At 38.7% G+C, this 27,874-nt stretch overlaps 2 protein-coding genes across 2 annotated transcripts; both read left to right on the plus strand.

The window, feature by feature from the left end:
- The first annotated feature begins 11,757 nt into the window (after nucleotides 1-11,757).
- Nucleotides 11,758-16,007, plus strand: LOC135467018 (cytochrome P450 2B4-like). Its single transcript, XM_064744772.1, has 4 exons — nucleotides 11,758-12,043; nucleotides 13,539-14,045; nucleotides 14,464-14,904; nucleotides 15,579-16,007. The coding sequence occupies exons 1-4, from the start codon at nucleotides 11,758-11,760 to the stop codon at nucleotides 15,755-15,757; spliced, it is 1,413 nt and encodes a 470-aa protein (XP_064600842.1). The 3' UTR covers nucleotides 15,758-16,007.
- Nucleotides 16,008-26,068: 10,061 nt separating this feature from the next.
- On the plus strand, nucleotides 26,069-27,338 carry LOC135468689 (retinol dehydrogenase 14-like). Its single transcript, XM_064747075.1, has one exon. It carries the CDS (start codon nucleotides 26,069-26,071, stop codon nucleotides 27,020-27,022), a length of 954 nt encoding a protein of 317 aa, XP_064603145.1. The 3' UTR covers nucleotides 27,023-27,338.
- Nucleotides 27,339-27,874: the final 536 nt, after the last annotated feature.

Raw genomic sequence — 27,874 nt, forward strand, 5'->3', positions numbered from 1 at the left:
ACACTAACCTTTTCCCCCGGGGCTCTGCCCACTTTCCTCCCACCATAATGCTGGCCGCCATCGTATAAATGAAATATTCTTGAGTACGGCGTAAAACACTGATCAGTTAAATAAATAAAATAACATTAACCTTGACACTCATTCCAACAGTGAATGCAAAAGAGGTGGAGTCGCGAATTTTGTAATTTATGGTAATAAATTCAAGCCGGAGTACAAACAATGGAACATCCCCAGCGCGCTGCTGTACTTTAGCTGCATGCAGAATCTGAGCTCAATTCATGTTGTAGTTTTTCAGATATCACTGTTAATGTTTACCTTAACATTGCCTCTCACTGTTACTGGACAATGTCGCGAACTGTAGCGAACCAGTTGCAGCTCTGTATCTAACGTACACTGAATTCGCGACAAAGGGGAACATTTACAGTGTACACATCTATATTAATTTGGACGTAAGATAGGACTGTGTTACTTGATTCTCACAAATCTCCAGAGAGATTAAGAACTTTTTATGAATATGTTGTATAAAAATCAAAGCCAATATATCTGTTTAGGTTTACTGGCTTGAAGCAAAAAGTCTGGCTTTAAAATAGCCACAAACACAGCAGCACAGCACAAGTCCAGTGCTACCCACAGAGCCAGCCTAATTTGAACCCATGGCATGACAACTAGCTATGTGCTACTCGATATATCTTGTTACTTGTGTATATTTCATATTATTATCTTCTACTAATACCATGCCAACGAATGGACCATACGGCGGCATTGTATAAAATAGTTTCGATCCTGTCGCCTTCGTCGTGACATCCACCCTTGCATTTTATTATGACCCTGTAGGTTCCACGAAAAGTTACGTCACTGACCCCATAATTTCAAAATTGAATCGCCGACTTTTAATTTGTCATGTCCAGACAGGATATCATATGAATATCTTATCATTTTCAGTTTCTATCGTTCTTCCGCATATTAAAATAAAGTTCTTAAGGATCTATTGATGACGACTGAGGAGAAATATACTGTACACTAGATATAAGGGCTGGAACCCAAAAAAGTATGTTTTCAGATAACCACCATCAGAGCTTAAAGATACACTAACATGGCGTAGGCAGGGTAAATGAATTGAGGTATTAGTGGGAGTCTCGGGTAAGCCACCGCAACTCCACAGGTGCCTGAGAACCCACCTGACATAATGTCGCAGCTGATGTACCCAGATACGTTGAAATAGATTAGAGGGTTTTAATTAAAGGCCTACACAAAAGCATCCTAAAGTTTACTCTTCATAGTTCAGAAAAATGTACCCTTATAGCATCGCTGCGCAAAAACATGCACTGAAAAAGAACCAAAATCATCCAAAGGCTGTATGGAATCCGTTTAAATTATGCCAACATCATGATGAAAAGCTTTGCCCAAGCCTAAATCATACCCATGTTATATACCGGAACGGCTCTTCCCGCTGAACCCTGGAGAATGTTTCCTGTGCCAATCAATGTTCATAATTGACAAGACACAAGTAGGTGTAATACTGAAGTGAATCCACCGCTTTAAGGAAGGATCAGTATGATTTGGATGATCAGTATGGTATTTCAGGTATAAAGTAACTTTAGCAGAAAGGCGTGCGCTTTTAATAGCCACTGACAAAGGAATCATCGACTTCTTGGAACCTGTACGTCTCCTCAAGCAACTTTGATGAATTGTGTCAGCGCGTCTGGAAAACTCGGTAGTAATTAGGTGTAATATCCATACAGACAGAAATACAGACACGCAATGCTGCGTCACAAAGCGAATATAATGTCCGTTAGTACGCTCAAACTTATGTAGGATGTGTACCAGCAATGTTCCTAGAATCAGATCAGATCTGTACAAGCAATGTTCCTAGAATTATATCTGACTTGAACCAGCATTGTTCAAAGAATTAGATGTGGCCTGCAACACCAATGTTCCTCGAATCAGATTTGACCTGTACCAGCAATGTTCCTAGAATCATAAACAACGCGAATTCCTACTCATCGAACAAATTATTTAAATCGGTAATAATATTTCAGAACATTTATCACAACACGACATTTATTGACTACTATTTGATAAATGACGAGTCCTTTCATGACGTTTCAAAACTGGTGTATGGAATCGGTTTCATATTTGATTTTATGCCCATCTGTTCGATAATATGTCAGATGATATCCAAGGCCATGTTTATGAAGTCATTTGCATAAACTGAGTCACTTTCCAAGACATCTGAACCTTTTTGACAATTTTTTTGGAACATTCTCACTCTAGTTTCACTAAGCTTCATTTCTTCGAAAGACAAACCTAGATTTCTGAAGAAAAACGGTTGCCCACTATATCAAAGTCCAGCTGCACTGGCTAGAGCTGGAGAGTGCCTGGAGTTAAAATGACACTCGGCTTCCTTGTCGACAGGACGTCAATAAACCTGATGTCTATTGACGAGTATAATGAAGTGCTGGGTCTCGTCTTTCGGTATAAAGGCTTAAGTTTGCGTGCGGCGTTGCATAAATATCACTTATCTAAAGACAAATGACAAAGTAGACAACAGCAGACTAACGGACGTCGAATTCTTTGTAAAACGAAACATAAACAAACGCCTCTATGAATGGCCATAGCATTCGAGAGCACTCTCCATGAAAACAGTTGGAGGGAATAAATAAGAGAGGCTGTTGGAACCTGTTTGGGTTCAGAACCGTAATGTTAGTTTTTCGAGCGTAATCGTTATCTATATAGACTTTTGGTCGTCAACACGACCACGTGTAAGTTCCACAATAACACTGTATTTTAACAGTGTTACCATTTTCAGGAATCGTGCTTGCTAACGCAATGCGAACAGCTTTGCAGCGCCTTCAGGCTGGTTGTCAGCTTTTGATATACTACTCAGATGAATAGAAGGTTTCCTTACCCTGAGGAGAAAGCCAAAAAATACAATGGAAATCAGAGCTTTCATTGTCGTTCGGTCCAGTGGGTAAAAGAGACAGATGAATTCTTGAGAACGCTGTTTATACAACTTGTAATAACAGCTCTCGACAACGTAACACGAAACAGCAGGCGCAGAAGCACAGTGTTGTCGTGATATTGTCACATTGGATGGTTTACATATTGATGTAACAAAACTTTAATTCTTTCTCACCATATAGCAGCTGTTTGATCAATATAATGCGTCTCTTAAGCAACCAGATTGTGCATATGTTTGTGTTTGCTAGATTACGAAGAAATCGGTTAAGCTGTGGACAACGCGGACCAGAGAAAGACTTTATGTAATTCAGTTTGTTTACTTGCCTAATTTAAGGTGGCACGGCGAGTTGGAGGTGGTGATTAGTTTGGCACACTGGACAAACATTTAATCTGGAAGTACCCGATAGGGTACGGTAAGCATTAATGAGGTGTGGGGCTTGGTGTCTTTTCGAATCAGATTTTGAATTGTTAATGTAGATTATTTATTTTTGATCAGTTTTATTAGTTTCAAATTAAACTATATAAGTTGATTCGAGATATTAGAGAGGATACAAAACCCTCTCATGCATGTTAAAACAAAACCCGAATATTACAGAGACTTGTTTCGTATGTCAGTTTGCAATGTGGCTACACAGTTTTATGTTCAATATATGCAAATGACTTCACTCATCCCATGACTCTGCAACATACTGATCATCATTGTTAGTATACTTTTCGTCTACTAAGAGCAGTCTATCAGTAATTAATACACAAATCTTCCTGTTTTTATCGGAGAGTGTACTCTTCGTCTACTAAGAGCAGTATATCAGTAATTAATACACAAATCTTCCTATTTTTATCGGAGAGTGTACCTAACATTTAGTTAACGCCGCGTTCTTTGGTGATGACAATTGATATTTAAAGTCCGAGGGCGTCAACCCGTTGTTTGTCCAATCAGGCAGCCCCGATATGTGATATGGTTACAGTCGAAGTGCTCATTTCCACGGCGGTAATAAACCTACCCTGCCCCTGCTGATCAGCGGGGTCAAGATCGTGCGTTAGACTGTGTGCGGGAGATTAATGAAGGCAACACTCGTGATCAGAGAGCAGTGTGTTATCCGCAGAAAACAGGTGTCACCCAGACAGTTCGGTAAAAAGTGTAGACAAAAGACAACACGACATGCATCTGTGACTGAGGAGGAAAGGCATAGCGTAGGTGTTGGTATACATGTTTCTACCTTCTGCTCTGTAAAATTCAACTTTGGTACAACCGGGTGCCTTTGCTATAATTCATGTCATGATGACCATGTACATAGGTCAAACTACAAAGTTTTTATGTACATTAATGCATATTCTGGCGACTATACAAGTTTGATTGGTGTTGCTCTCTGCCCAACAATTTCAACAACTACGGCGGTGGTTTTGGTGTCAATAGTGGAGATATCAGGCTGGAGCTCATAGAAAGTTACCACACATCGTCAGATACCTGGAAAACCTATAATGGCGTAAGACCGCAGCTAAATTCAAACCCACAACCTCACAGGTCAAGAGTGGTTCATGTGAACTCTACACATCCTCAAATAAAAATATTCCTAGTTAGCATGTCAACTCTCAGAACACGAATCTGTGAGTTCAAATCCAGCTCATGCTGCCCTCCTCTCCGGCCGTAAGTGGGACGGTCTTCTAGCAAGCCGCGGATGGTCATGGTCCACCGATGCAGTGTGACGTGAGTATCTAAGTAAAAATGCCCATGCGAAAGAACTGGAGTTTTAGCCCGGACATGAAGTCATGCCTCTATATATGCACTAGAGGTAATTTGGTTACCATAGATACCACAAAAATGGGAAATGTGAGACGCGACATATCCTCACCTCTGTATCAATGTATACATTAAAAAGTAAAAATACACATGTGAAACAACTGGAATCGTAACCCGAGTTGAATATAACTTGTCGAGAGCTGACAATTCCTGATGTCCCACCCCACAGCATGCACCATATGTTTTATGACAGCGACAAAACAGTACCTTTTTGAGTTGTACTTTAAATCGCCGAATTTGTACGTCGATAAGGGAGCTATAAGCGCCAGCCGGTTGTACAGGGACCCTGGTGTGTAAATGAGTACACACGAAACATTTTAAAATGTTGTAAATGTTGTACTAAACACTCCTTTGCCATAAAACAAAGTTTCGAGACATGTAGGGGACGCTATAGACTGACGGCTAGACGGACGACAAATACGACGTCTAATACTCTCTGTGTTAGTCGTGGGTTAAAAATGGGACTTGATGAGTGGCCTGAATACCAGATCGCATTAGAGTTCCATGTTGATCATCACATCCATGCACGTTTCTAGACACGACCCTGTAGTTTAAATTTTATCCATTGTTTTTCGCGCACTTATAGTGCCCAGGAAAAGTCAACGCCAACGTGTCCTTGCAGATTTAAGGTTTTCTAGTTATAATATGAGAGACTGTGGTATTCTTAATGACTGGAATGAATAAACAGCTTTTGAATCATCAACATGCCTTAGACAAGCGCCTTAGTAGTCCAAGTAAGACTGCATGCATTCATGAATTATCTCCCTTCATACGAAAAACGTAGTAAATTCCCGAAGAGGCCATAGTCCTGACAAGATATTTTATATACATCATGTATTTTCACTACTGCGCACTAAATATACATAACCCATACTAGAAAACAATCGATAAGCACTAGTCAAGTAAAACTTCCTTTGTTTTTGCCATGTTGCTTAAATTGTAAGGTCTCAGAAAATACCATTTTCGCCATGCAATGTGATATGTATGGGCTTCGCGTTAAAAATGGTAAATAAAATTATAATACGAGTAGCTTTCAGATTCGTAATTAGAAGCAACAGCCAATATGTTCTGCCCTGCACGTAATATCGATAGGTGTACCTCTCGAATCATAATATAAAGGTTGTTGGTACTTTGGTAATCTTTTTCTTCTATACCGGGACTCAGCTGACGTTTACTTATTTCCACCAAATTAAGCAGGTTATTATTTATATTTGGTTGACGCCGGTTGCAACCTCTGGGTGCCTTCTGGTTTATTTATTTGACTATTGTTTGACACCATGTCTTGTGATGAACGAGAAGCAGTCAGAGATGCTCATGCACCATACACGTGTGTTTCAGCTTAAATTCCTTTGTGGTTCCTGTGACCTGTCTACACGTATATGTAGTTAATTAAGCTATATATACTGCCACACGTGCTTGAAAACATGCCAACAATCGCATTTTGGACACGAATCAATCAAATTCCCGACTGTTAAGGTTTGTTTATACAAGTAGAGTGAGTGAATTTCGCCAAAGTATTTTCATTCGTGTGTCCAGTATTTTTTTCTACAGCCCTTTGAAGCGAACCCGTATGTTGTTAAGCTAAAAAGTGGTGCTGTACCCTGTGGGTGGTATACTCATATATGATGATAACCTATAACAAATTACCACAAAGAAAAACATGTCTGAACAATGCCCGAGAAAATATATGTATATGCCTGTTGTCCTTAAAGCGCATGCGCAACCCTCTACGCGCGCCCTACATCATTGCAACCACTGGCAAATTTTGTACACAAATCTTGAGTAACGCTAAGGGCACTGGGATCACGGTAATAAGGCAAGACGTGACGACAGAAAACACAAAAATTCTGAAACACCTATACATTCTAATGCACACTCTTTGTCTAAAGTGTGTACAGCCTGATTTTAGCCAACATCTGAAACAATTTTATTGATGACAACTGATTAGATAGTTCCCACGCGAGGGCACCAGCGAAGGGGCTAAGATTTGGTGTGTCTCACAGATTCCACAGGTGAAGCTTGTCTAGTGGTGACAGTGATGTAAAGCGAGCGTAGAGAGAGCGTCACATACGCTGTAAGGGCTACGGTGGGATACAGACAAAAGGTTCACCGGATAAAAGGTTCACTGGACATAAGGTCCGCCGTAGGTCAAAATGCCCCTCGGAAAAAATACCCAATGCCCAAAAGAAATAAAACAAAGTAAATGTTGACTTTTAGCATTATTTGATGAATTCAGATATTATTTGTGAAATAACTCAATTAATGCAATTTTAAATTATGAACCAAAAAAAAAATACACCTAATGCAGTAATTATGGTAAAATTATATTTGGATATTACAAAATAAATAATTTCAATACAAAACTTTCTTTAGTTTTTAGCCTCTCTTCCTGAATAATTTTACTTGTTTCAACATGTTTTTGGTCATTCATGTACATTGAATACATATGTGAGTAAGAGTTAGACACCGCTGAACCAATCAAACATGACCAGTGGAGTACTAGGATTGCATGCCCCTCTTATGAATGAGATATCTATATGTACAATGTAGGTAATGCACTCGTACGTTTTCGCGGTTGAGGTTGCCTGTTTTACAGATTTAATATATAGGTCGAACCATGTACATGAACAGGAACTAATAAGAGAAACATACATTTGGATATGGTTTTAGAGAGTGTGGTAGACAATGATACAGCTTCTTTTCACGGAGAGCACAAGTAAGCGGTTTCCGCTTCATTGCACTAACTTAACAAACTATTCACAAAAGGTGCAAATCTGTAAATAAAAAAATACATGAATCGTCGATTCATTCACATGTAAACCCACGGGAAAATAATGTACCAACGTTCACAGTTTTTTTGGTCAGTGAAAGGGGCATATAGTATAGACTTTAAGTTAGTTTTACCGCCATACCTGGAAACAACGTGGAGTACTCATGTCTTTGTTCAGGTTTTTAAATGAAGGTAGGGCAATAACTACACGATCGGATTAATAATGCATTTCAATGGAAAGTAGGTTAAAAGATTTCCCGATCTGCATATTTCCTAATAAACAAATACCTGTTTTTGATGAGAAAGGTCAGTAGCCCGAACTGGTCTATACATGTATACCATACCCTGAATAGTAAGCCGAATTTATAACTTATTCTCAGGTTTCATGAAATATTTATTTAAATTTTTTGTTCTCCACCTACGTAATATACACCTACGTTTCTCATGCAGCATGAAAAACCATGTTTCCTAACGTTATAAATTGAAAAAAAAAAGAAGAAAGAAAAACAAAAAACAAGTAGATGGACATTTCTACCTATATGTTAAATATTCTTGGCTAATTTAACGGCGATAAAACACATGTATGTAGAATATAGTTATTCGTTTTCTCAATAGACTGAGAAAATAGAAGTATTAGATGGACAAATCTGTATGTAGTCGGTATAATTTATCCCGATTATATACAGATTGCATCTTCACAGCTGTCTATAGATTAAAATAAAAAACAAACTTGTGTTGAACCCAAATGAGGTAATTTATTTATATCATGCACAGTTTAATTAACTTGTGTTCGTAGGGCCTATAAGAAAAACTTATGCCCAAGTTCAATCTTGTGTTCAGTTCTTTCAACACAAGACCTTGCCTTAATTCAACACAATATAGAGTTATTCAAATACGACATTTGTTGTAAAGAACACAAGCTTGTGTTTATACAGTACACGTGTTTTTCTTTGTGTGTAGACAATCTTTTATTACGAGTAAGCACACGCCTTTTCCATATTTGACTAGAGTTATACTCACCAAACAAACTGAGGCATATGATTGTTTTAAATATATGGCCATGGGAAGCATTCACCCTTCATCATTACAATGTTAGTCATTTAGGCTTTGGAACTATTTGAAGTAACATAGTTTATAAATACCATGTTATCAACTCATAAAATTTCCTGCACCTAGTATACACTTCTGAGTGAAACGGAAATAAACATTGATAGTTTTTACAGAGCGCGCGCAGCTCTCTACATACACTTTAAATCTTTGCCATCCTTAGCAAATTTTGTACAGAAATCTTAAACATCGCGATGATCACTATGGTTACGGTGATGAGGCAGGATATGATATCAGAAATGATAAGAAAAAAATATTAATACTTGATACATGTGCATTATTTCTGTCTACATTAAATTATGCACAACACGATTCTAATGGACACATGAACATTTTATTGACCAATGCTGATTACAGGTCCGCACGAGGATCAGTAGTGATTTATTTATTTATTAATTTGATAGGTGTTTTACGCCGTACTCAAGAATATTTCACTTATACGACGGCGACCAGAAACCAGGCAGAACCCGGGGAAAATCCACGACCATCTGCACATTACTGCAAGACCTTCCCACGTACAACCAGAGAGGAAGCCAGCATGAGCTGGACTTGAACTCACAGCGACCGCATTGGTGAGGGGCTTCTAGGTCCTCACCCTGCGCTAGTGCGCTAACCAACTGAGCCACGGAGGCCACGATACCAGCAGTGAAGAGTAGAATGTAAACACGCCTTCGTGCGTCAAACTGTCAAAGGTCAAGCTTGTCGATGGGAAGCGAGTGCATAGAGCGCAGCACACACTCTGTAAAGATATGAGAAATATGTTGGATATGAAGTCAATCGTTTATATAAACCGTCGGTGTACCTACATATGCAATACATGGCAAGATGTATCCACCTGGCAGAGAAAAATGCGCAACCATGGAACCAGTACATTGTACGAGCGAGAGCCCTTTGGCAAATAAACTTGACATGCACTGCAAAACCAGGCTGTTTAAACATCGACAATCTAGGACGAAGAGTCGCGTGAGACGGCCATGTGAGGTGGCGTGATCCTAACATGTGCTTTGGTGTCTAATTACAAACTACATTCTTAAGCCTTTCTTTGTACAATCGCATGTGGTGGAACACAGTAAATGGAATGCAGTGACTACCTTATTAGGTTTTGTATGCCATGCAGTTAGATGTTTTGTTTTACATATATGATTTACGGCTTCGAAATACTGCTGTCTGCTTTACAGCTGATTAATTGTTTGTGATATGACTGGCAATCAAATTTTATTTATTTACATATTTATTTTATTCATAGTTGTTTAATACAGCCGTTAGGGAATTGTTTTTTTTTTCACAGCCGTTAAGGAATTTGTTAGGAAATGTTATGTTTGGGAGTGCGTTTGTTTAATTTATTTATTTATTTATTTGATTGGTGTTTTAAGCCGTACTCAAGAATATTCCTTTGTTTAAGAAATGTATTTGAAAATTTCAAGGTTAATTAGAAGATAATGAATGAATAAGTTAGTTATAACATTTGATGATGTCCCCTTATCAGCTTCGCCGTGGAACGATTCTTATTGTGTTAAACACACATGTACATGTAGCATTGCACAAGCGGTGTATGTATAGCGAGACTAAGGATCAAATCCGGATTGGGTCATAGCAAAGACATTAACATTGGTACTTGTTGCTGCCTCGTTTGGCGCTCAGCACTGACAGGCTAGAGCAAGGGAACATGGCTGGTTGGCCAGGTGTCAGTATAATGTGACTTGGTCGAGTGTCATGCCTGGTGTCTTCGTCATGACACTTCAGTGGCGGCAACACTTTGGCGGCATGCATGGATTCGCCACAAGAAAACACAGGGTACATACGCCCATTGAATGAGTCCATGAGGTCATATGACTGAAAAATTGTTAAGTTGATTTTCAATTGATAAACATGTAACACAGTTTATGGATATGAAGAAAGTCTTTCAACAATGTCATATCTACAATCAGTTTATTTACTTATCCATTTGATTGTAGTTTCACGCAGCATCCAAGAATGATATCAAAGTCTTTTTAAATTTTCTCTCCAGCAAGATAATCCAGAAAGGGGAGATAGGGAGATAGGAAATCTAGGTATATGCCCTTACGGAAAAAAACAGTGGTATTCGGGTGGAAACCTAGATATCCGGTAATAGGAAACCGAGATATCCGGGTGGGGGAAATCGAGGTATATGCCCTTACGGAAAAAACAGTGGTATCCGGGTGGAAACCTAGATATCCGGTAATAGGAAACCGAGATATCCGGGTGGGGGAAATCGAGGTATATGCCTGGACGGCAAAAGCAGAGGTATCGGGATGTAGGATACGAGGTATTTGGTGTGGAGGAAAGCAAGGTATTCGGAAGGATCATATACCCGGGTGGAGGAAACGAGAAGAACCGAGAAAATAAAAACGCAGTACCTTGTTGGGTACTTTAGAAAGCTGTAGGAACGCTATGCCAAGCGCAATTACCATAGAAACGTATCTCTTCACTATATGTTACGATTGCTTCCGGTGCCATAAACAACACAACATTATTATATATGTATGAATATGTATTTATATCAACATTAGGTCAATGTTCGTTTAAACGTGACACGGCAGACAAAATCAGTTTTTGCTTTAACACATCTACAGTACATATTTTCATAATAGTTATTCTGTCAGTGCCAGATGTAGGCCACAAGTTGCGTGTGCGTAGGTGTGTGGTTAAGCACGGTAGCTTTATTAATTATTATCCTAGGTCAACGTGTCTGTGTGCACATTCCAGGTGGTATTATTTTCTAGGTCACTCGAGTGTCACATTAAGTTGGTCGGGGAAACCTGTCACTATGACCTATTTTTAAACGATAAGTGTTAAGTGCTAGCGAGATTCCCTCGCCAAAATAACATGGCCTTACTACTGATCTATATATTTATTCATGAGTCGGGTGACCTTACAGCGAGAGGTCATAAATAATATCGCCTTATTGGACACACGATCGTCTGACAAAAGATGAAAAGAAAGAAATTTCGTATAAAAGGCTGGTGCCCTGTGAATTTGTATCAGATAGCACAAATAGACGAACCTGTATATATATATATATACATATACATCCACAAATATGATTCTAGAAAACTTGAGTTTCACATGGGTAACCATACTAATTTTTGTTGTTACCTTAATGATCATCTGTCGCGTTCTACTCGAGCAGCGCCCCTCGGGCGTCCCACCCGGACCCACAGCCTTACCAGTTCTCGGCAACTTACATTTATTCCGTGAGGACCCTCGTCGAGTTCTAGAACAATTACGAGAGAAGTATGGTGACATTTACAGCATTTACTTCGGTAAAGAGCTGGCCGTGGTAATCCACGGCTTCGATAAGATTAAGGAAGCGTTCGTAAAACACGGGGACGTGTTTTCTGGCCGACCGTCTAACCGACTCACCGAGCAAGTCTGCCCTGACAAAGGTACGTGTCTCGCACATCTGTCTAAAAATTGTCTGGAATGTAGAGAGTACAGACTGACATACATATATATATATATATATATATATATATATATATATATATATATATATATATATATATTAACGTATAAAGAGTACAGTCCCACAAATCTGCCTGGTGTGTAGAGTACTGTACCCAGTATGTGGGTGGGTCTTGCCTCAGCCAGCGGATGGTCATGGGTTTCCCCCGTGCTCTACCCGGTTTTCCTCCCCACCATAATGCTGGCCGCCGTAGCATAAGTCAAATATTCTTTAGTGTGGCGTAAAACATCAGTCATATAGATAAATATAAGTCCTCCTACAGTTATAAACCTAACTGACTATATATATGCAGATATATACACTGTAAACATGCTTTGTCAGCAGATTTGGCTGTAAATCACTTAAATGAAATCTGTACAGTTATTATTGTTTTATTTACCATTTTCATTATTGTTTGTTTTACTGTGTGACTTTTCAAAACTAAAGATTTGTATCACTAAAGCGTATAAGCGATGTAATAAATCTACATACTTTACAATTACTTATGTCCTTGGATTTTGTTTGTTGCTGATATCATATGAACCTATAACCTGTTACCTGTAAAATACGGCGTCTTGTTAATTTACCTACGTTAATAATGTTTTATTCTAATTGTTTAAGTAAATGCTTAAATAGTAGCAAATCACACTCTCCTATCACGAAAACGACCTCAATTTTATGTTTGCTAAAGAATGACCCTCTTTACTTTTGTATGTGCATGTGAGCGATGAACGTTCTCTAGTTGTTTGATTTAATCCACTCTAGATTGAAGTGTTTTAGTATAAGCAGCGCCACCACATCCCTATCATGTGCTTCGAACAAGGTGTAAACTCCGTCGCGCCAGACACTACCTGTATACCCGTGTTAATTATTCGCTGCTACATGTAACAGTTAACATCAGACAAAGTAGACTAGTCAGACTAATATTGTTGTACTTTAAGATGTATAGTTGTAAAACAAAACAGCTTCAACATGTCTCAACTACCCGTGTATATACAACATACGATCCTTCAAGCATGACCAAAATGACAACATTAGCAGGGCAAAACTACACTACAAGTTTTAAACATGATTAAGTTACATAATTTTCGTCGACTGCAAATGGTCAGGAGCTAGTTTCGAAGCGACAACTCGACTTGGCGCACACACATGTAAAACCTCTATCATCGGCAAATATGTTATTACTATTTTCTGAATGGAGTAAAACAGCCTTTGTGTACTGCTTTAGACTCATAGTCTTACGAGGGTTTAATGATAATAATGAAGTCGCGACACCAGGTAAATGTAAATGGCCTCACAAGCTTTCGACCCTCTAATGCCGGGCCTTTGGTAAGAAAGTCGAAAGCTTGTGAAACCTTGTACATTTATATGGTGATGCTTCGACCTTTTCATTCTTAAAACAATCACATTCATATTTGTTTGGTTTTTCTTAATAGGACTTATTACATTGTCCGGAGAGAAATGGCGGAAAGAGCGAACTTTGACCATCCAGGCTCTAGGAGATCTGGGATTCAGGAAAGCGCTTATAGAAGGTCGCGTTTGCAAGGAGATTTCTTGCTTTGTGAACCTTCTCGAAGAAAACGTGGAAGCCCCATTTGATATATGTCTACCGATTCATACCTCTATATCAAACGTGATATGTTCCTTCATCCTGGGCAAACGGTTTGAACATGGAGATCAAACGTTTCAAGATTACATCAGTCGACTGCTGGCCAACTACAGGGCGGCCGGAGCGACAGCGGCGCTGAATTATCTCCCCTTTCTGGATTATCTTCCTGGAGATCTATTCAAATTTAAAAAGACTTTGCACAATATATTTTACATCGTGGACTTTATCAGAACCATTGTGCAAGATCACCTTATAACCTACGACAGATCTAACGTGAGAGATTTTATCGATGCATACGTGAAAAGGGTTGAAGACAGTGGATCTGAATTAAACGGTAAATCATCAACAATTGTGTAGGCCGTACACTGAAACATCCACCTAGCATTCCGCATGAGGCATTATGAGGAACATTGTTTAGAAGAGAGCACAAGTAGACACTTCAAGGAAGAGAAAACGAATACTCCTTATAATTTACGAACCGGGATACTGTAAAATACAAACATTAATCAATTTGTCCTTTAACTGAACACAACTTTCCAAAAACTCTCATTTTGGTAGAAACTGTGCGGGCGAGGATCTTTTTGAACCCATTTTGTAGCCAAAAAAACATTTACTGAAAAAAGCACGCGTACATCTCTGTGTATGCACAAAGGTTTATTCTGTACGACCATGTTATAACATTTTATGTTGCAAGAAAATTTATTGTCGCAAGTGATTAATCCTTATAACTGTTTTACTTTGTTGTTTTGCAGAAGAGCAACTGACCCATGCTATTTCTCATTTGTTTGTGGCGGGAACAGAGAGCGTATCAACCGCCATTCGCTGGATCCTTCTGTACCTTTGCAAGTTCCCGGATGTTCAAGAGAGAATCCACTCGGAAATAGACTCTGCTTTGGCTGCCGAAGAGCCAGTCGCGTGGGATGACCGTGACAGGCTACCCTTTACCATGGCGACAACAATGGAGGTAATGCGTCACGCGGATTTGGCGCCTTTAGGAGTTGCGCACTCAGCAACAGAGGACACCCACTTCCGGGGACACTTCATCCCGAAGGGTACGATGATTATACCTTATATGCACGGTGTGCTTCACGATAAGCAGTTCTGGGGAGATCCTGAGAAATTCCGACCGCAGAGGTTTTTGAATGAGGAGGGTTCTACCGTAATCCCAGAGCAATATGTACCCTACGCCATAGGTAAGTCAAAACCATTCCCATCTGTAACCACTTTCTGTGCGAAACCCTCGACCCCCTAACAACCACCTGCACCCTTTCACAGAAAAAAATTCATACATATACATAAGGCTATGTGAAAAAATTGTGAACGAGTAGAGTGGTATATCAGGCAAAGTCATACAAAACATAATGTAACAGTTCGATTTTGGTCTGGTCAAGTTAATCATTCCCCCTGAAAGAATACAACACCACAAAAATTTATAACACCCCACCGATATTCTCAAGAACTATAATCATGATTTCCGGCTAAGTTATTCTACTGCTTTTTACGCCATAGACAATATCGAGACATCAATGCAAAGCCACAATAAGGAGACATCCATTCAACGCCATTCACAATATCGAGACATCAATTCAACGACCTACACAATATCGCAACATCAGCACACCTCCATAAACAATATCGACACATCAATACAACGCCATACACGATATCGAGACATCAATACAACGCCATACACAATATCCAGACATTAATGTCATGTATACGTTCCATAAAAAATGTAATCGAATATTTTTTTTTAAAAATATAAGGGAACCAAATTTTATCAAGTGATCTCTCAAATCTCGATTCACCCTTGCTCTTTAGCTAGATCTAAAGTGTACACTGACTCTTATCTGAATTCATTTTGCAGGAAGACGAACGTGTTTGGGAGAACATCTGGCCAAAATGGAAATTTTCCTCTTTGTGGCGTCCATTTTGAAAAAGTTCTCTATTATGCTGGCGGATGGACCTCAACCCGAATTGAGTGACAGCAAAATGGGACTCACCGTTGCACCTATGCCATTCAAATTGGTATTTTCGAAGAGATAGTTTGGCCGTTATATAGAGATCCTTTATGTGAACGCAGGCCTACACATGCAACGGCATGCAGTTGTTTGTCATTGTCATAATAGTACGATGACTTCAGTGAGACTCTAGTTACATGTACATGTACACAGAGCGGCTCAAGATAATCGCGAGTGGGCTATATGGTTGTATTTTAAGACAATGCGTGGAGTACCACAGACAGAAGACAGTCCCAACGCAATCTTTCTAATGAATTATCTATGCCAAAATGAGACTGGGCTTTAATAAGCCCATAACAATCAGTGCCAAAATAGCAGCATTTTCTACTGTATATAATTGTCAGTTGCTTTAAATGTATAAAAACGACGGTGGTATATAAAATTGTAAGCATGGACTGCAATGATACTTGGGCAAATGAACAACTGTACCAGTCACAGTCACTGTACCAGTCGGTGGTGTAAAAATCTATGTACGTGCGTCATTATGAATTTGAAGCGTGTTCCAAATCAGTATCACGAGAGCAAGACTGGTAGAGAATTGTGATAGACTTAAGTCTCATTATTATTTTCCTTTATTTTTTTGTTTTAAAACCCAGCAATATGACGCTAATTAGATTTATGCTAAATGTGGAATATAATACATATACGTGCCATAACCCTGGAAACATGCAAATCCATAGACTACAATGCAAGTAACAAATATGGAGGATTTTAGCCAGTGTTTTTATAATGTTAATACAGATCAAAGTGCCATAATATAAATAAGTATACTTTTGTGAATCACTTTATTTTATATGCAAAATGTTTTATTTTACTACTCCATATACATACGTGTAGAGTTTTCCTTTGCTAACCCTTGTTCTCATCCAGTTTAACGCATATTCCCGACAATTCTGTTCAATCATTGTCACATCTTCGAATTTATTAACACTCTCATCCAAAAACAATGTTGCAAAGATATCGATGAAATATCGCATATCGTGACGTTATGCCAAAAGCGTTCATTCATTCATTCATTCACAGTTCATTCATTCCAAATACATTATCAAGACAAAGTAAAAGCAATTTTTTCGCGTATTAAAGATATTTTTGTTCTAATTGTAAATATTTGTGTTGTTTTCATTACATAACTCAAACTACATTAATTTCGTTTGATTTATTTGATCATTGTTTTCCACTGTACTAAAAATATACATGTATTTTACTTACACGACGGCGTCGAGCAGTATGACGGGATGTAACCGGGCTCTGGAAACCCACGCCCATCGGCAGGTTTCTGCAAGACCTTCTCACGTTCGAATCCATGAGGCATTCTTGCACTTAAAAAAATTAGTAGAGGAAACAAAAAAGGTGTGCTATCTAGTTTTTAAAACGAATGTTATTATAATTTATTAAAAAGAGTGAGTTTATACGATGCATGGTCTACGGTGTACGGAGTTTCTTGTGCGCGTGGTCCGTGATTCAATACCGTTCGTGCCCTAAAATAGCGTAATCGCCAAAACGCATCTCAAGTCATTTTAAAAGTCAGAGGCACCGGGACCCTTTGATCCTAGTCTATTGACCTGGCATAGTGGCTTCATGCCGCGGGATGCGAATATTATGAATCGTTAGGATTAAAACAAATAAAGAATGGATTAACAGGATATGTAATTTATCGCAGCTTCCTTTCACAATTTGGGTCAGCCGAAATTGCCTAAAAAGTGTCTCCAACACAAGAGATTTCAGGACCTAGGATAACTGTGATAGCATAGTTCTCTTGCCACGACACCAGTGGTTTAACGGTTGTGTTGGAGATGAGATTTGAGATTATCGATTTTGAATATACGACTTTTCACTATTTATGAGTAAATTTTGCACAGATATCTTGACAACGCCAAGTTCACCGAGGTTACGGTGATGAGGCGGGAATTGATGCCAGAAAACATAAATAATCCGTCTAGAGCTTAATCTCTAACAAAATGTTATATACATGCATTCTCTTTATGTAGAATGTACAACATGATTCTAACCAAAACCTAAAACAATTTTATTGATGAATGCTGATCAAATAGTTTCGCGGGATGACACATGTGGTGAGGCTAAGCCTAAGCAAGTGTCTCGCAGGCTCCAAAGGTCAAGCTTACCTAGTGTTGGCAGTGATGTAAAGCGCAAGGTAGAGAGCGACGCATGCGCTGTAAGGAGTATGCTACTTACCATTTCCAAATAGCACCTTAAAGTTTTGACTAGTTCCATACAGGTAGAATTACAATTGAACGATAAAGTTCATACATATATTATGGGTACTGTTACTAAAAATATTTCTAGCATGAAATGAATCAAATAAGATTATCTTATCTATCAAAAAAAAAGATAGGTGACATTCACACAAACACCGTGAAGGCGTTTTGCAAAGTATGCAAGTGAATCTGGTTGAGGTGCATTTTGAAATTTGCGTTCGAACTTGTCAGCAGGTTCCATAATTTGACTGATCAAATAATCAAGACTGAAACTTAATTGTTCTTGAAGGTACATTGTAGAGTTACTCCTAACTGATGACCTCTCTGAAGGTACAGTTATGTACAGATAGTGTCAAAGCCGTTAATCATGTCACACGTGCCATCATAGTAAGATATTCACAGCTGATGAACAGTAAGTAGCCATGAACAGTGAACAGCCTTGATCCATATAATAAACCCATACAGCGATATCTCTGTCTGTCGTAGTAAAAATAAGATATAGGATATACAGAGGAGACTTTTCGGCGTTGATCGGTCCAAATATCATATAGCTATTCTTGCAAAGCGCCATGCATCATGCGTCAACATGAGAAAAGGAATCGGCTAACCATGATTTTATCTGGTTTCCATATGTCATATCACTGGGAGGAAATAGACAGTTCTCTAAAAAAGTAGGTTGTAAGAAATGACTGGAAATGGCCCGAAAATCACGCCGAGATGAAGTCAGAAAGTATTGACTAAGCACCTGCATACATGTGAATTTTGTGCCGTAATTTTGTGGGTACATGATCAACTTGGAAGCGTCTGGGACAAATGCTGTATAATGCAACTGGGTGTCAGGTACATATATTTGATGATCAGTATTCGCAAATTCCACATTCAGCTGCCCCTGTCAGTCACGAAGTTGCAGGTTCGACACCAGTTCTTGCTAATTCGTCCTCCACTTGAACTGACTATTGAGGTTTTGTCCTGTACCTGGTTGATATTCCGATTTCTTCCACCCCTACAAAAAGTCATTAACTTTTTAAACGTATGATGTTTAAAACGTATAAAACACAAAAAACACGGGCGTTAGTGGCTGCATTCTTCGTGTCCACACTGGGTTTGGGGTCACATTCCGATATGTTCGACAGTAAACAGCTGTATTCAACTGACTGTACACAACCGGCTGATCATCCTTTATCAACCTGGAATGTGCTTATCGGGGGCAATGAAAACAGATTTGACCCTTGACTGACCATAGTGACCCAGAAACATCCAGGTAGTCCACAGTCAACGGGTCACATATGCGGGCACATATACAGTGACACGCTAGCGTCGTTCCTAAAACAGAACCAGTTGACCTGTACACAGGTTAGGGGGGATGTTAGTTACCATTTAAGAAAATAATAAACATAGCTTCAGAAGAAAAGATCTGAAACGAAGAGAGAGATGGGGGCGGGCTTGGAGGTGGGGATGGACATGCACACACCTGCCATTCATCAACTAAAACGTGTATGATCATAGTGTATATACATCGTTCTCCTCTTCAATTCGAAAGCGTCTGACTTGTACTCGACCTTTAAAAACAGGACAAAGTAACGAAAGTTCCCATTCTATCTTGATTCGATAAATTTTCTGGTAAATACAAAGGTCGAATAGCGAAATGTCCTCTATTGTCTCCATGTATAACTGGTAGGATGGCGGTGTGGTTTATGAGCTCCTGTTTCACGACAGTTTTTATTACTTCATCGAGCGCTTAAACATTTACAGAATTTATTCTATACCAATGACTAATAAAATTTACTAGTGTTACATATGACTTTAAATAATGTTAAACCAAACAGTTTCTCAGTTATAGAGGGTGATGAACATTCATAATGTTAGTTTAACAGTTTCTAACTAAAAGTATTAGAAATTATGCACTTTACAAAATGACTGGGAAGTGCTGTAATTTAACGTTTATCCTATGTCAGATGTACACTTTTAGATGTTGTGTTAAAAATTTTAAAATCTAAGATTATGTTACAACCTGCAAACACCAATTACAAGACAACCTTTACAAGACTTAACAATTTAAAAGATGTTGCACTCACATTTTTTTAGAATTTAACATATAGTATCTTAACTTACTTTGTTTTAACTCAAATTGTTGAAATTTTAACATTTGAGTTTTAAGAGAGTAGACGTCTAAAGAAACTGCGCAGAAATTTACATACTGTATACAGCGTCCATTATGGAAGCCTCATAAAGCCATAATTGTACCATTATGCGGGCGATGGAGCAATGGTACAATGGGACGATGATGGCCTTCTCCGGCTTCCTTAAGCGTCACTTCGTCCTGGATTTTGAACCTTTTGACATTTATGTAGTATAGAGACCAAATGGAAACAATTATGCATGTTATACAGTCCTGAATGAATCAAGCCGTTGAAGTTTGAAATCTCTGGTTATTAATCAAAAAATGAGTATTTCCTGAACACTTGAGTTGTGAATGAATGAATGATTATGGCTTAACGCCACATCGGCGGTATCTCAGGCATATCGTGGCGAGCATAAGAGCATAAGAGAAACAAGATATATATATATATATATATATATATATATATATATATATATATATATATATATATATATATATATATATATATATATATATATATATAGACATGATACCACCTGAAATATTGGCTAATTGGTAATCATAGCCTTTCTTCAACAGTAGCTTTATCACGCTTTTTAATCAAATGAAAAACCACCTTATAAGGCCCTGCGCAAATTACAAAAAACAGAGGTGTCAATATATCGTGGACTCTCAGTTAGTAACATAATAGGACCAATTTAAAAAGGTGGTAAATATTGTTGAAATTGTGGCGTACTCTCTCCAAGCAGTAAAGTAGACAAACATGTTCCAAGGATTATCATGCAGATGCAGTTGTTCTCTCATGGACGAAAACAGACGAGCCTCCAGTCCAGTTTGTTTAGCTCGGTGCAGATGGCTACAATGCAGAATCGATTCTGATTGGTTGGTGTGAGAGACAGACAAGCCCAGGCTGGGATTAAGAGACGTCTCTTAATTCCAGGTCCAGACTATGCCTTTCATAAGCTGAATATTAGGTATGGTACATTTATTCAAGCTTGACCAAGACTGCTGGGTTTAACCCAGGAAACCCCATCTCCATTGTCAGCCAATCTGCGACGATTCTGTATCCCATTCAGGCATGCATTGCATTGCATATATTGCGCAATGGGAAGAGAGCACCTCGACCGTGCTAGCCATTATGTAATAGTGTTACACTATGCGTAGCACACATATATAAATGACAGGGTCGATATCCTGTCCACAATCATGCATATATAGGCCTCAACAATAAACCACCCCATAAGCTACCTTTGAACATGTTGTCATACACACGCGGTATTAATGACGTAATTCAATCAGTTAATGGGAGTAAACAAATGGACTTCAGTTTTGTGAAGCGTATATTGGTGTTGTCATATAGCCTACATACCGGTACTTATACGAACCATCGAGATTTCGATCCAGTATATATTATCAATAGAGGCTTGACGTGTCGACACGAAGTGAGAGGTGACACAGAGAGAGTCCTATTTAGCATTGATCAGCATTATTAAGTGTCTGATGCTGATAGGCCACAAACAACGCGGGCCCTTCACCGAGTGACACGGTTTATTGTATTGCATTGTACTATTCGTTTTCTCGGTATCGGTTGAAATATCCAGTGATATATATGTATAAATATTATATGTACATATCATAGCAAAGAAAGAAATGCACTGTTATATTAATCTTAACGCGAACATAAGTGTCACTCGAAGCAACAGTAAAACTGTCCGTAAAACTTTTTTGATTTATTTTTAAAGTTTTGCTGTGCCATAGCAAGCATTGAAAAAACAGTGTGGTAAAATACAGAGGGCTTTTCGAAGCAGATATATGACGTCACATCATTTTCTTCACAAGAAATTCCCTTATGTGTCTATGAAACACTTTGAAAGTTTCTGTGAAACCATCTTTACGATCATTCTAATAAGTTTTGGGGATATTCAGGTTTGTAAGATTTGGTCTGAAATCCCTTCGTGCCGTTTTTCGATTAGAGAAAACTGTAAAAACACAATTTTAAGTATTTCTGGACCCCGTTTTCTGTTGTGTTTCAACGGATGCACAAATTGTTCTTTGTGCAAACTATGATAGGAACACACTTCGTGATAGACGATAGACTTTAAATAGTAAGTTTGCAATTTAGTGCTATAGATTCTTACAGGTATCTCACAGGTAGATAAGTGATAGTTGTACATACATGTATATACCTGCATGCCTGAATTAAATGATAAGAAGTTTTGCATTAGCCACAAATATAAATAAACAGAATCACAGTGTGGGCCATAAAGTCGTACGAAAACGTGTCTGATCCTTATCTAGGCGTCTATTATCAAATAATACACAGGGATGAAAGCGCACGGGTGTACACCGTAATAAATATGTTTAAAACTGAATTAAGGTTTTATTCACTATAGTGTCAACAAAGTCTTCCTCCAGAGATCAATGCATGAGTCAACATCTAGAAACGTCAGTGTATCCATCGGTAGGAAATACCTCCGTCAGAATGTCCTCTTGTTACACATGTTACAGGGCTTAAACACAACAGATGTACACTGAGCAAAGTCAGTACAGATACAAAGTATCCCATTGTAGTAAGATACCATGGTTTAACTGAAAATGACTCACCCAGCAGTTTTAACTTGGTGTCGTATCACACACATATATAGGCCTGCTATACTGAATATGATCTCGAATTTTTTATGGAAGCGGATAGCGTCTAATCGCCATCTCTCTACCTCAGCCATATCAACGTTACATGTAACACGCTCGAATTGCAGTCTAGATTTGGGGCAATTTTGTGTTTTCGCGTGTGCGCGAAATTTCATGTTAAATACGTACGGGAGGTGATGTCAGAAAACACAAACGCCCTGTCTTAACCTTTGTTCCTAATAATACCTGACACAAATGCATTCTCTTTATTTATAAAGTATGCACAAGCTGTTCGTGACAAACACCTGATACAATGTAATTGATACTTACACGATATGTATGTACGTTGAAATCTACGTTAAATCCCAAAATCAACAGATAAACCTGAATCAACAGGTACTTGAAGTACCGTACGTATATTAATTGGCTTAGCATTTTCTTTACCTCATCATTTTTGAGAGGATGAAAAAAAGCGATCAGCGTTAATGCAACCAAAATTTTGCTACTACAAATAGCCCAAATAATTACCTTTCACAACCTGTCAGCCTCGTCTGCGCATGTGTTACGTATTAATAAAGTTCTTAACATGCATAATGCTGGTCTCAGTATATGCTTTCAACATTTAAATCATTTTAACAATGCAAATAGGACAGTATATACCAGTATATAAGCCACATGTTTTCCGAAAGGCAATAACTACAGCTCTCGATGGTAATTAAAGAGAATTTGATTTGATCAGCGATTATAGATTTTTCTTAAAAAATTACCGGTAGTCCTATAGCACTTTAAAGTGCTAGCCCGCTGTGGCAAACTGTGGCCACAAAAAGGGAAAAATTCTTCCACACGCTATTAAAAACGATCAGTCAGTCATTTCTCGACCCTGTAAGGTATGAAGAACAGCTATATAGAATGAATATTTAATAGAGAATTTGTTAAACCCTACCTCCTACGGTAATGTCGCAGATTAACTATGTCCATGTTTGACCTCAAAGAGGCGACCTAAAAACCGGTCATTGACCTGACCCTCAAAAGTATAGTTAGTTTCTTTCCTGCATAACGGAAAGCTATACAGGGCTATATTTATATGATCTAAGCTTTGGGATAATAGTTTGATCACGAATTATACAAAAGTGCAAATACATGCCATACCGCTTTAACGTTATACGCCGCCACGTTTAGGTGCAATCCAAATAAAAGTTTCCTGACTGTTTATATTTAGCTCTATTATAAGCAATTTAATGTTCTTCAAGGGCGATAAGGCTGCAACAGTTTGTAATTTTGTATACACGGATACATGATCTCTTCAACTCTTACATTTCGACTTGGGAAATTTCCACTGACATGAGCTCAATAGGCGTAACACTTACACAGAGCGGACAAAATGACCTACCACCAAACATATTTTAACAATTCTTTCACGAAAGAGTTCATTGCAGCGTGCCGAGCTACGCGGGATTTTATCCATGTCTATATAACAAGTCCGCGTGTTTGAAATATTTTCCACCGTATTCGGGAGTGTAGGAAGCAAATAAAAACATTGGAGGGCGGGGGTGGGGGTGGGGGTGTAACTATCCAAGCAAGAAAGAATCCAGGGGCGGCCTAGTCCCCACGTTCTTGGGCGTACACACGTTTGGACATGTTTTAAGACATTCACCTTCAATGTGATCAATTGTGATTATCTCGTGCATATTTTGGCACTGATTTAGCATCTAGCTTACAGAATGGCTTAAATAACATTTGTACCGTACTCACTTTCCGTGCAGCATAAGTACAGCCTAAATATATAGGGTACTATACTCAAATAGCACATGCATTGTTTGTTATGCATCTGCGGTAACTATACCTCTGTATGATCAAAACAAGTGCATTTATGGCGTTAGCATTTATGGTGTCAGGTGAATACTTCAAGCGAGATTCAAAGATACAGTTTGCTGGGAATTGTTACTTGCAATCCAAACAGTATTTTAATGTCCAAATGTAACAAATACCCACTGCAGTTTATTAACCCATCTGATTATTGTCTGGTGTCATATACTGGAGAATATTTCACTTATATGATGAGCGTCCGATTAATGGGTGCACGAACCGCCGATTGTTGGTCCCCGCTTCCTATATACCGGTACACCATTGAATTGCCTTTATGGTACATATAGGACGCACTTGTTATGCATTTTCCTATATATATGCCTATATATTTTAAGCTGTAGAGGCGATAATATATTCCACCATGTACAATCAGAAAACGCGTGTACATATGTTTAGGGGAAGATGGAAAACTGCATATCTGGTGTAAATGGGCGAAATTATTTAACGAAAAAACAAATGCACACAAAATTTAGGTATATATGTACATGTATGGGTAACAATAAAACCAGGGGCAGCCCTAATAAAAAAACGATAAACGATAATAAAATCAGAGGGGCAGCTTGGACTAAGAGCGCCAGAAATCCGTATTATAGCCTACTGGTAAAGGGTTCAAATTCCATGTTTTATAGGAGTCGCATAGTGAATTGAATATATGCTTTAAGGCAAAGACCTCTAAAATCGAAGTAGACATTGCTAAGTAGACCACTTAAAACTATGAATAAATATACTTTCATTTATTTTTTACAGTTTTGTGAAAAGAGTTAAAGGCGCCCAAACGTTCGAATTCTAATTAAGGTGGGTTTTATAGACCATAATTCTATCAGAGGTTAAGAGATCTGACGTCACAGAAAGTTTATCCAACTCTTATCACGACACTGAATGTTGGAATAATTTTTTCTACCTATCAGTAAAACATTACCGAAATAATATTCCCAATAATTCCTTCCTTCTGGTGAAGATCATTTAAAAAGGTGATAAAAAAGAGTTCCTTTGAAATGAAGGTTTTTTGCGCATAGTTTTCAGTTGTCTGTATGATGAACCAGCATAGTTTAGCTTTCTTTTACTTTAATACACTGCACAGGAACATCCATCTGTTTTTACTGTCCTGGCACAGATGGTAAGAAATGTATAAAGTTTGACAGGTTGAGATGAATTGGCGAAGTAATAGGAAGTGTTGTGCATATATGATATAGTTATAAAAGATAACTTCCGACAGATTTTTGCTGCCACTGAATTTCAAATATCTGTGATTTGCAGTACATTTTAGAAAAACGGCCAATAGCACTGCCCGAAAAGAATTTTTTAATGGCAAGAGCAAAAAGAACAGACCTCCATCTTTCAGCATGCAATCCAAAACATCTACACGAATTAAACCTGTAACAATGTTTATTGTCAGCTTTAAATTTGGTTAACACCGCACAAAAGGGCAAGTAACCCTTTGTAATCCTGACAACAAAATATTTTTGCAAAGTTGCTTCCCCTGAATTTACTCGCCACTACAAGTATGGCGTGGTTGAAAATTGTTGCTGCAGGAACTGTAGCATTAAGTGTTTATTTCTTGCGCCGTTTTGTGGTCGGGAAGGCCTGTGCTAGTTGCCGATCTCTGAAGGGAAAGACCGTCATTATTACGGGTGCCAACTGTGGCCTGGGTAAAGCTACAGCATGTGAACTGGCAAAGCGAGAGGCAAGAGTCATCTTAGCTTGTCGCGACATAGCCAAAGGCCAGGCAGCTCTGAATGAAATCCGCCAGGAGACAAGCGCAGGAGAATTGATTGTAAAACGACTAGATTTGGCTTCTTTAAGATCTATCCGCGAATTCACGGCAGAAATCCTTGTGGAAGAAGATCGCGTGGACATTTTGGTGAATAACGCTGGTGTGTTCCAGTGCCCGTATTCAAAAACGGAAGACGGGTTTGAACAGCAAATGGGCGTGAACCATTTTGGACATTTTCTGTTAACAACTCGTCTTCTCAACATGATCAAAACGTCTGCACCAAGCCGAATAGTTATCGTGTCTTCTGTTCTTATGAAAAACGGCCAAATTGACTTCTCGGATGTTAATAAAGAAAAATTCTACGACAAAAAGCAAGCTTACGCTGATAGTAAATTAGCCGAAGCTCTGTTTTGCCGGGAACTGGCACATCGTTTGGAGAACTCTGGTGTGGGAGTGTTTTGCGTTAGTCCAGGCATGGTCTTAACTTCTCTGGGCCGACACGTCACCTCTCCTCTTATGTCCTTGATTTTCTGGCCGTTGGCGAGACTGTTGTTGAAGACTCCTCACCAGGGATGTCAGACGGTGTTACATTGCTGTCTGTCTGAGGACCTGGACGAAATGTCAGGGCTTTTCTTCAGAGATTGCTCTCAGGTGCCTTGGTATAATGTAGTAGATGAAGCCACTGCCAAGAAATTATGGGAGCTTTCAGAACAACTGACAGCAGCTAAAAGTGCCAAGCCCTAAAAATGTCGTTATTTTGAAAAAAAAAAAAAGGTAACATCTCGATCGTTTCACAGTTGTTTCATGTGGGCCTAGCCTGCATTTAAGTCGAAAATTTGAAATGTGAGTCCGACGGTGAAATGATGTATTAATTTGGTCTCATTAGTGTTTATTTAAATTTATAATTTGCAGTGTCACGTATAGTGCTGATATATGAGCTAGTGAGAAGTATAATGAAAAGTAGCCTACTTGAAGATACTAATATCTCAGGTATATGATAACAGACGAATGTCATCTTCGATTGTTGCATAGTTCTTTAACCTCTACTTTTTAAAACTAAAGCGTGTTTAGAATACTGTAGAATGTTTTATGCAATGTACAAAAAATACATTTAGTCTGTTTCGTTATTTTCTTTCTTTCACTTTCTCTTTCGACCTACGGTCGGAGCTCTCCCCTAGTTTCATAAACCACCGCCAAAACTCGGCCGTTTTCACGAGTAAAAAATTCTTGATGTTAATTGCACGGCACTTAATGCGAATTTAGTGAAATAAGTGAATTATTATTTTCTGTCCCAGGTGACTGGTTTGCAGCAGATGGTAGTCGCTAAAGTCCCCGTACATCGCGTCAAACACCCTATAACTGTCCATCTCTATAGGGCCTAACTGTTCGTTTATACGGCTTACGGTCAGAAGGTAACTTTGCCTGGTATATAGATGGGCTTATGGGAAGAAATCTTCACCTAGGGGAGCAGGCTGACTGTGGAACAGAAAAAAATTAAATTAAAATAAATTAAAACAATTTGCAACAATACAGGGAAGTGGCATTTGGGGGGTGGGGGTGGGGAGTAGCGGAAGCAGTTCCAAAGTCTTAAATTGC

Source organism: Liolophura sinensis, chromosome 6, assembly GCF_032854445.1.
Source record: "Liolophura sinensis isolate JHLJ2023 chromosome 6, CUHK_Ljap_v2, whole genome shotgun sequence".
Classification (NCBI taxonomy): domain Eukaryota; kingdom Metazoa; phylum Mollusca; class Polyplacophora; order Chitonida; family Chitonidae; genus Liolophura; species Liolophura sinensis.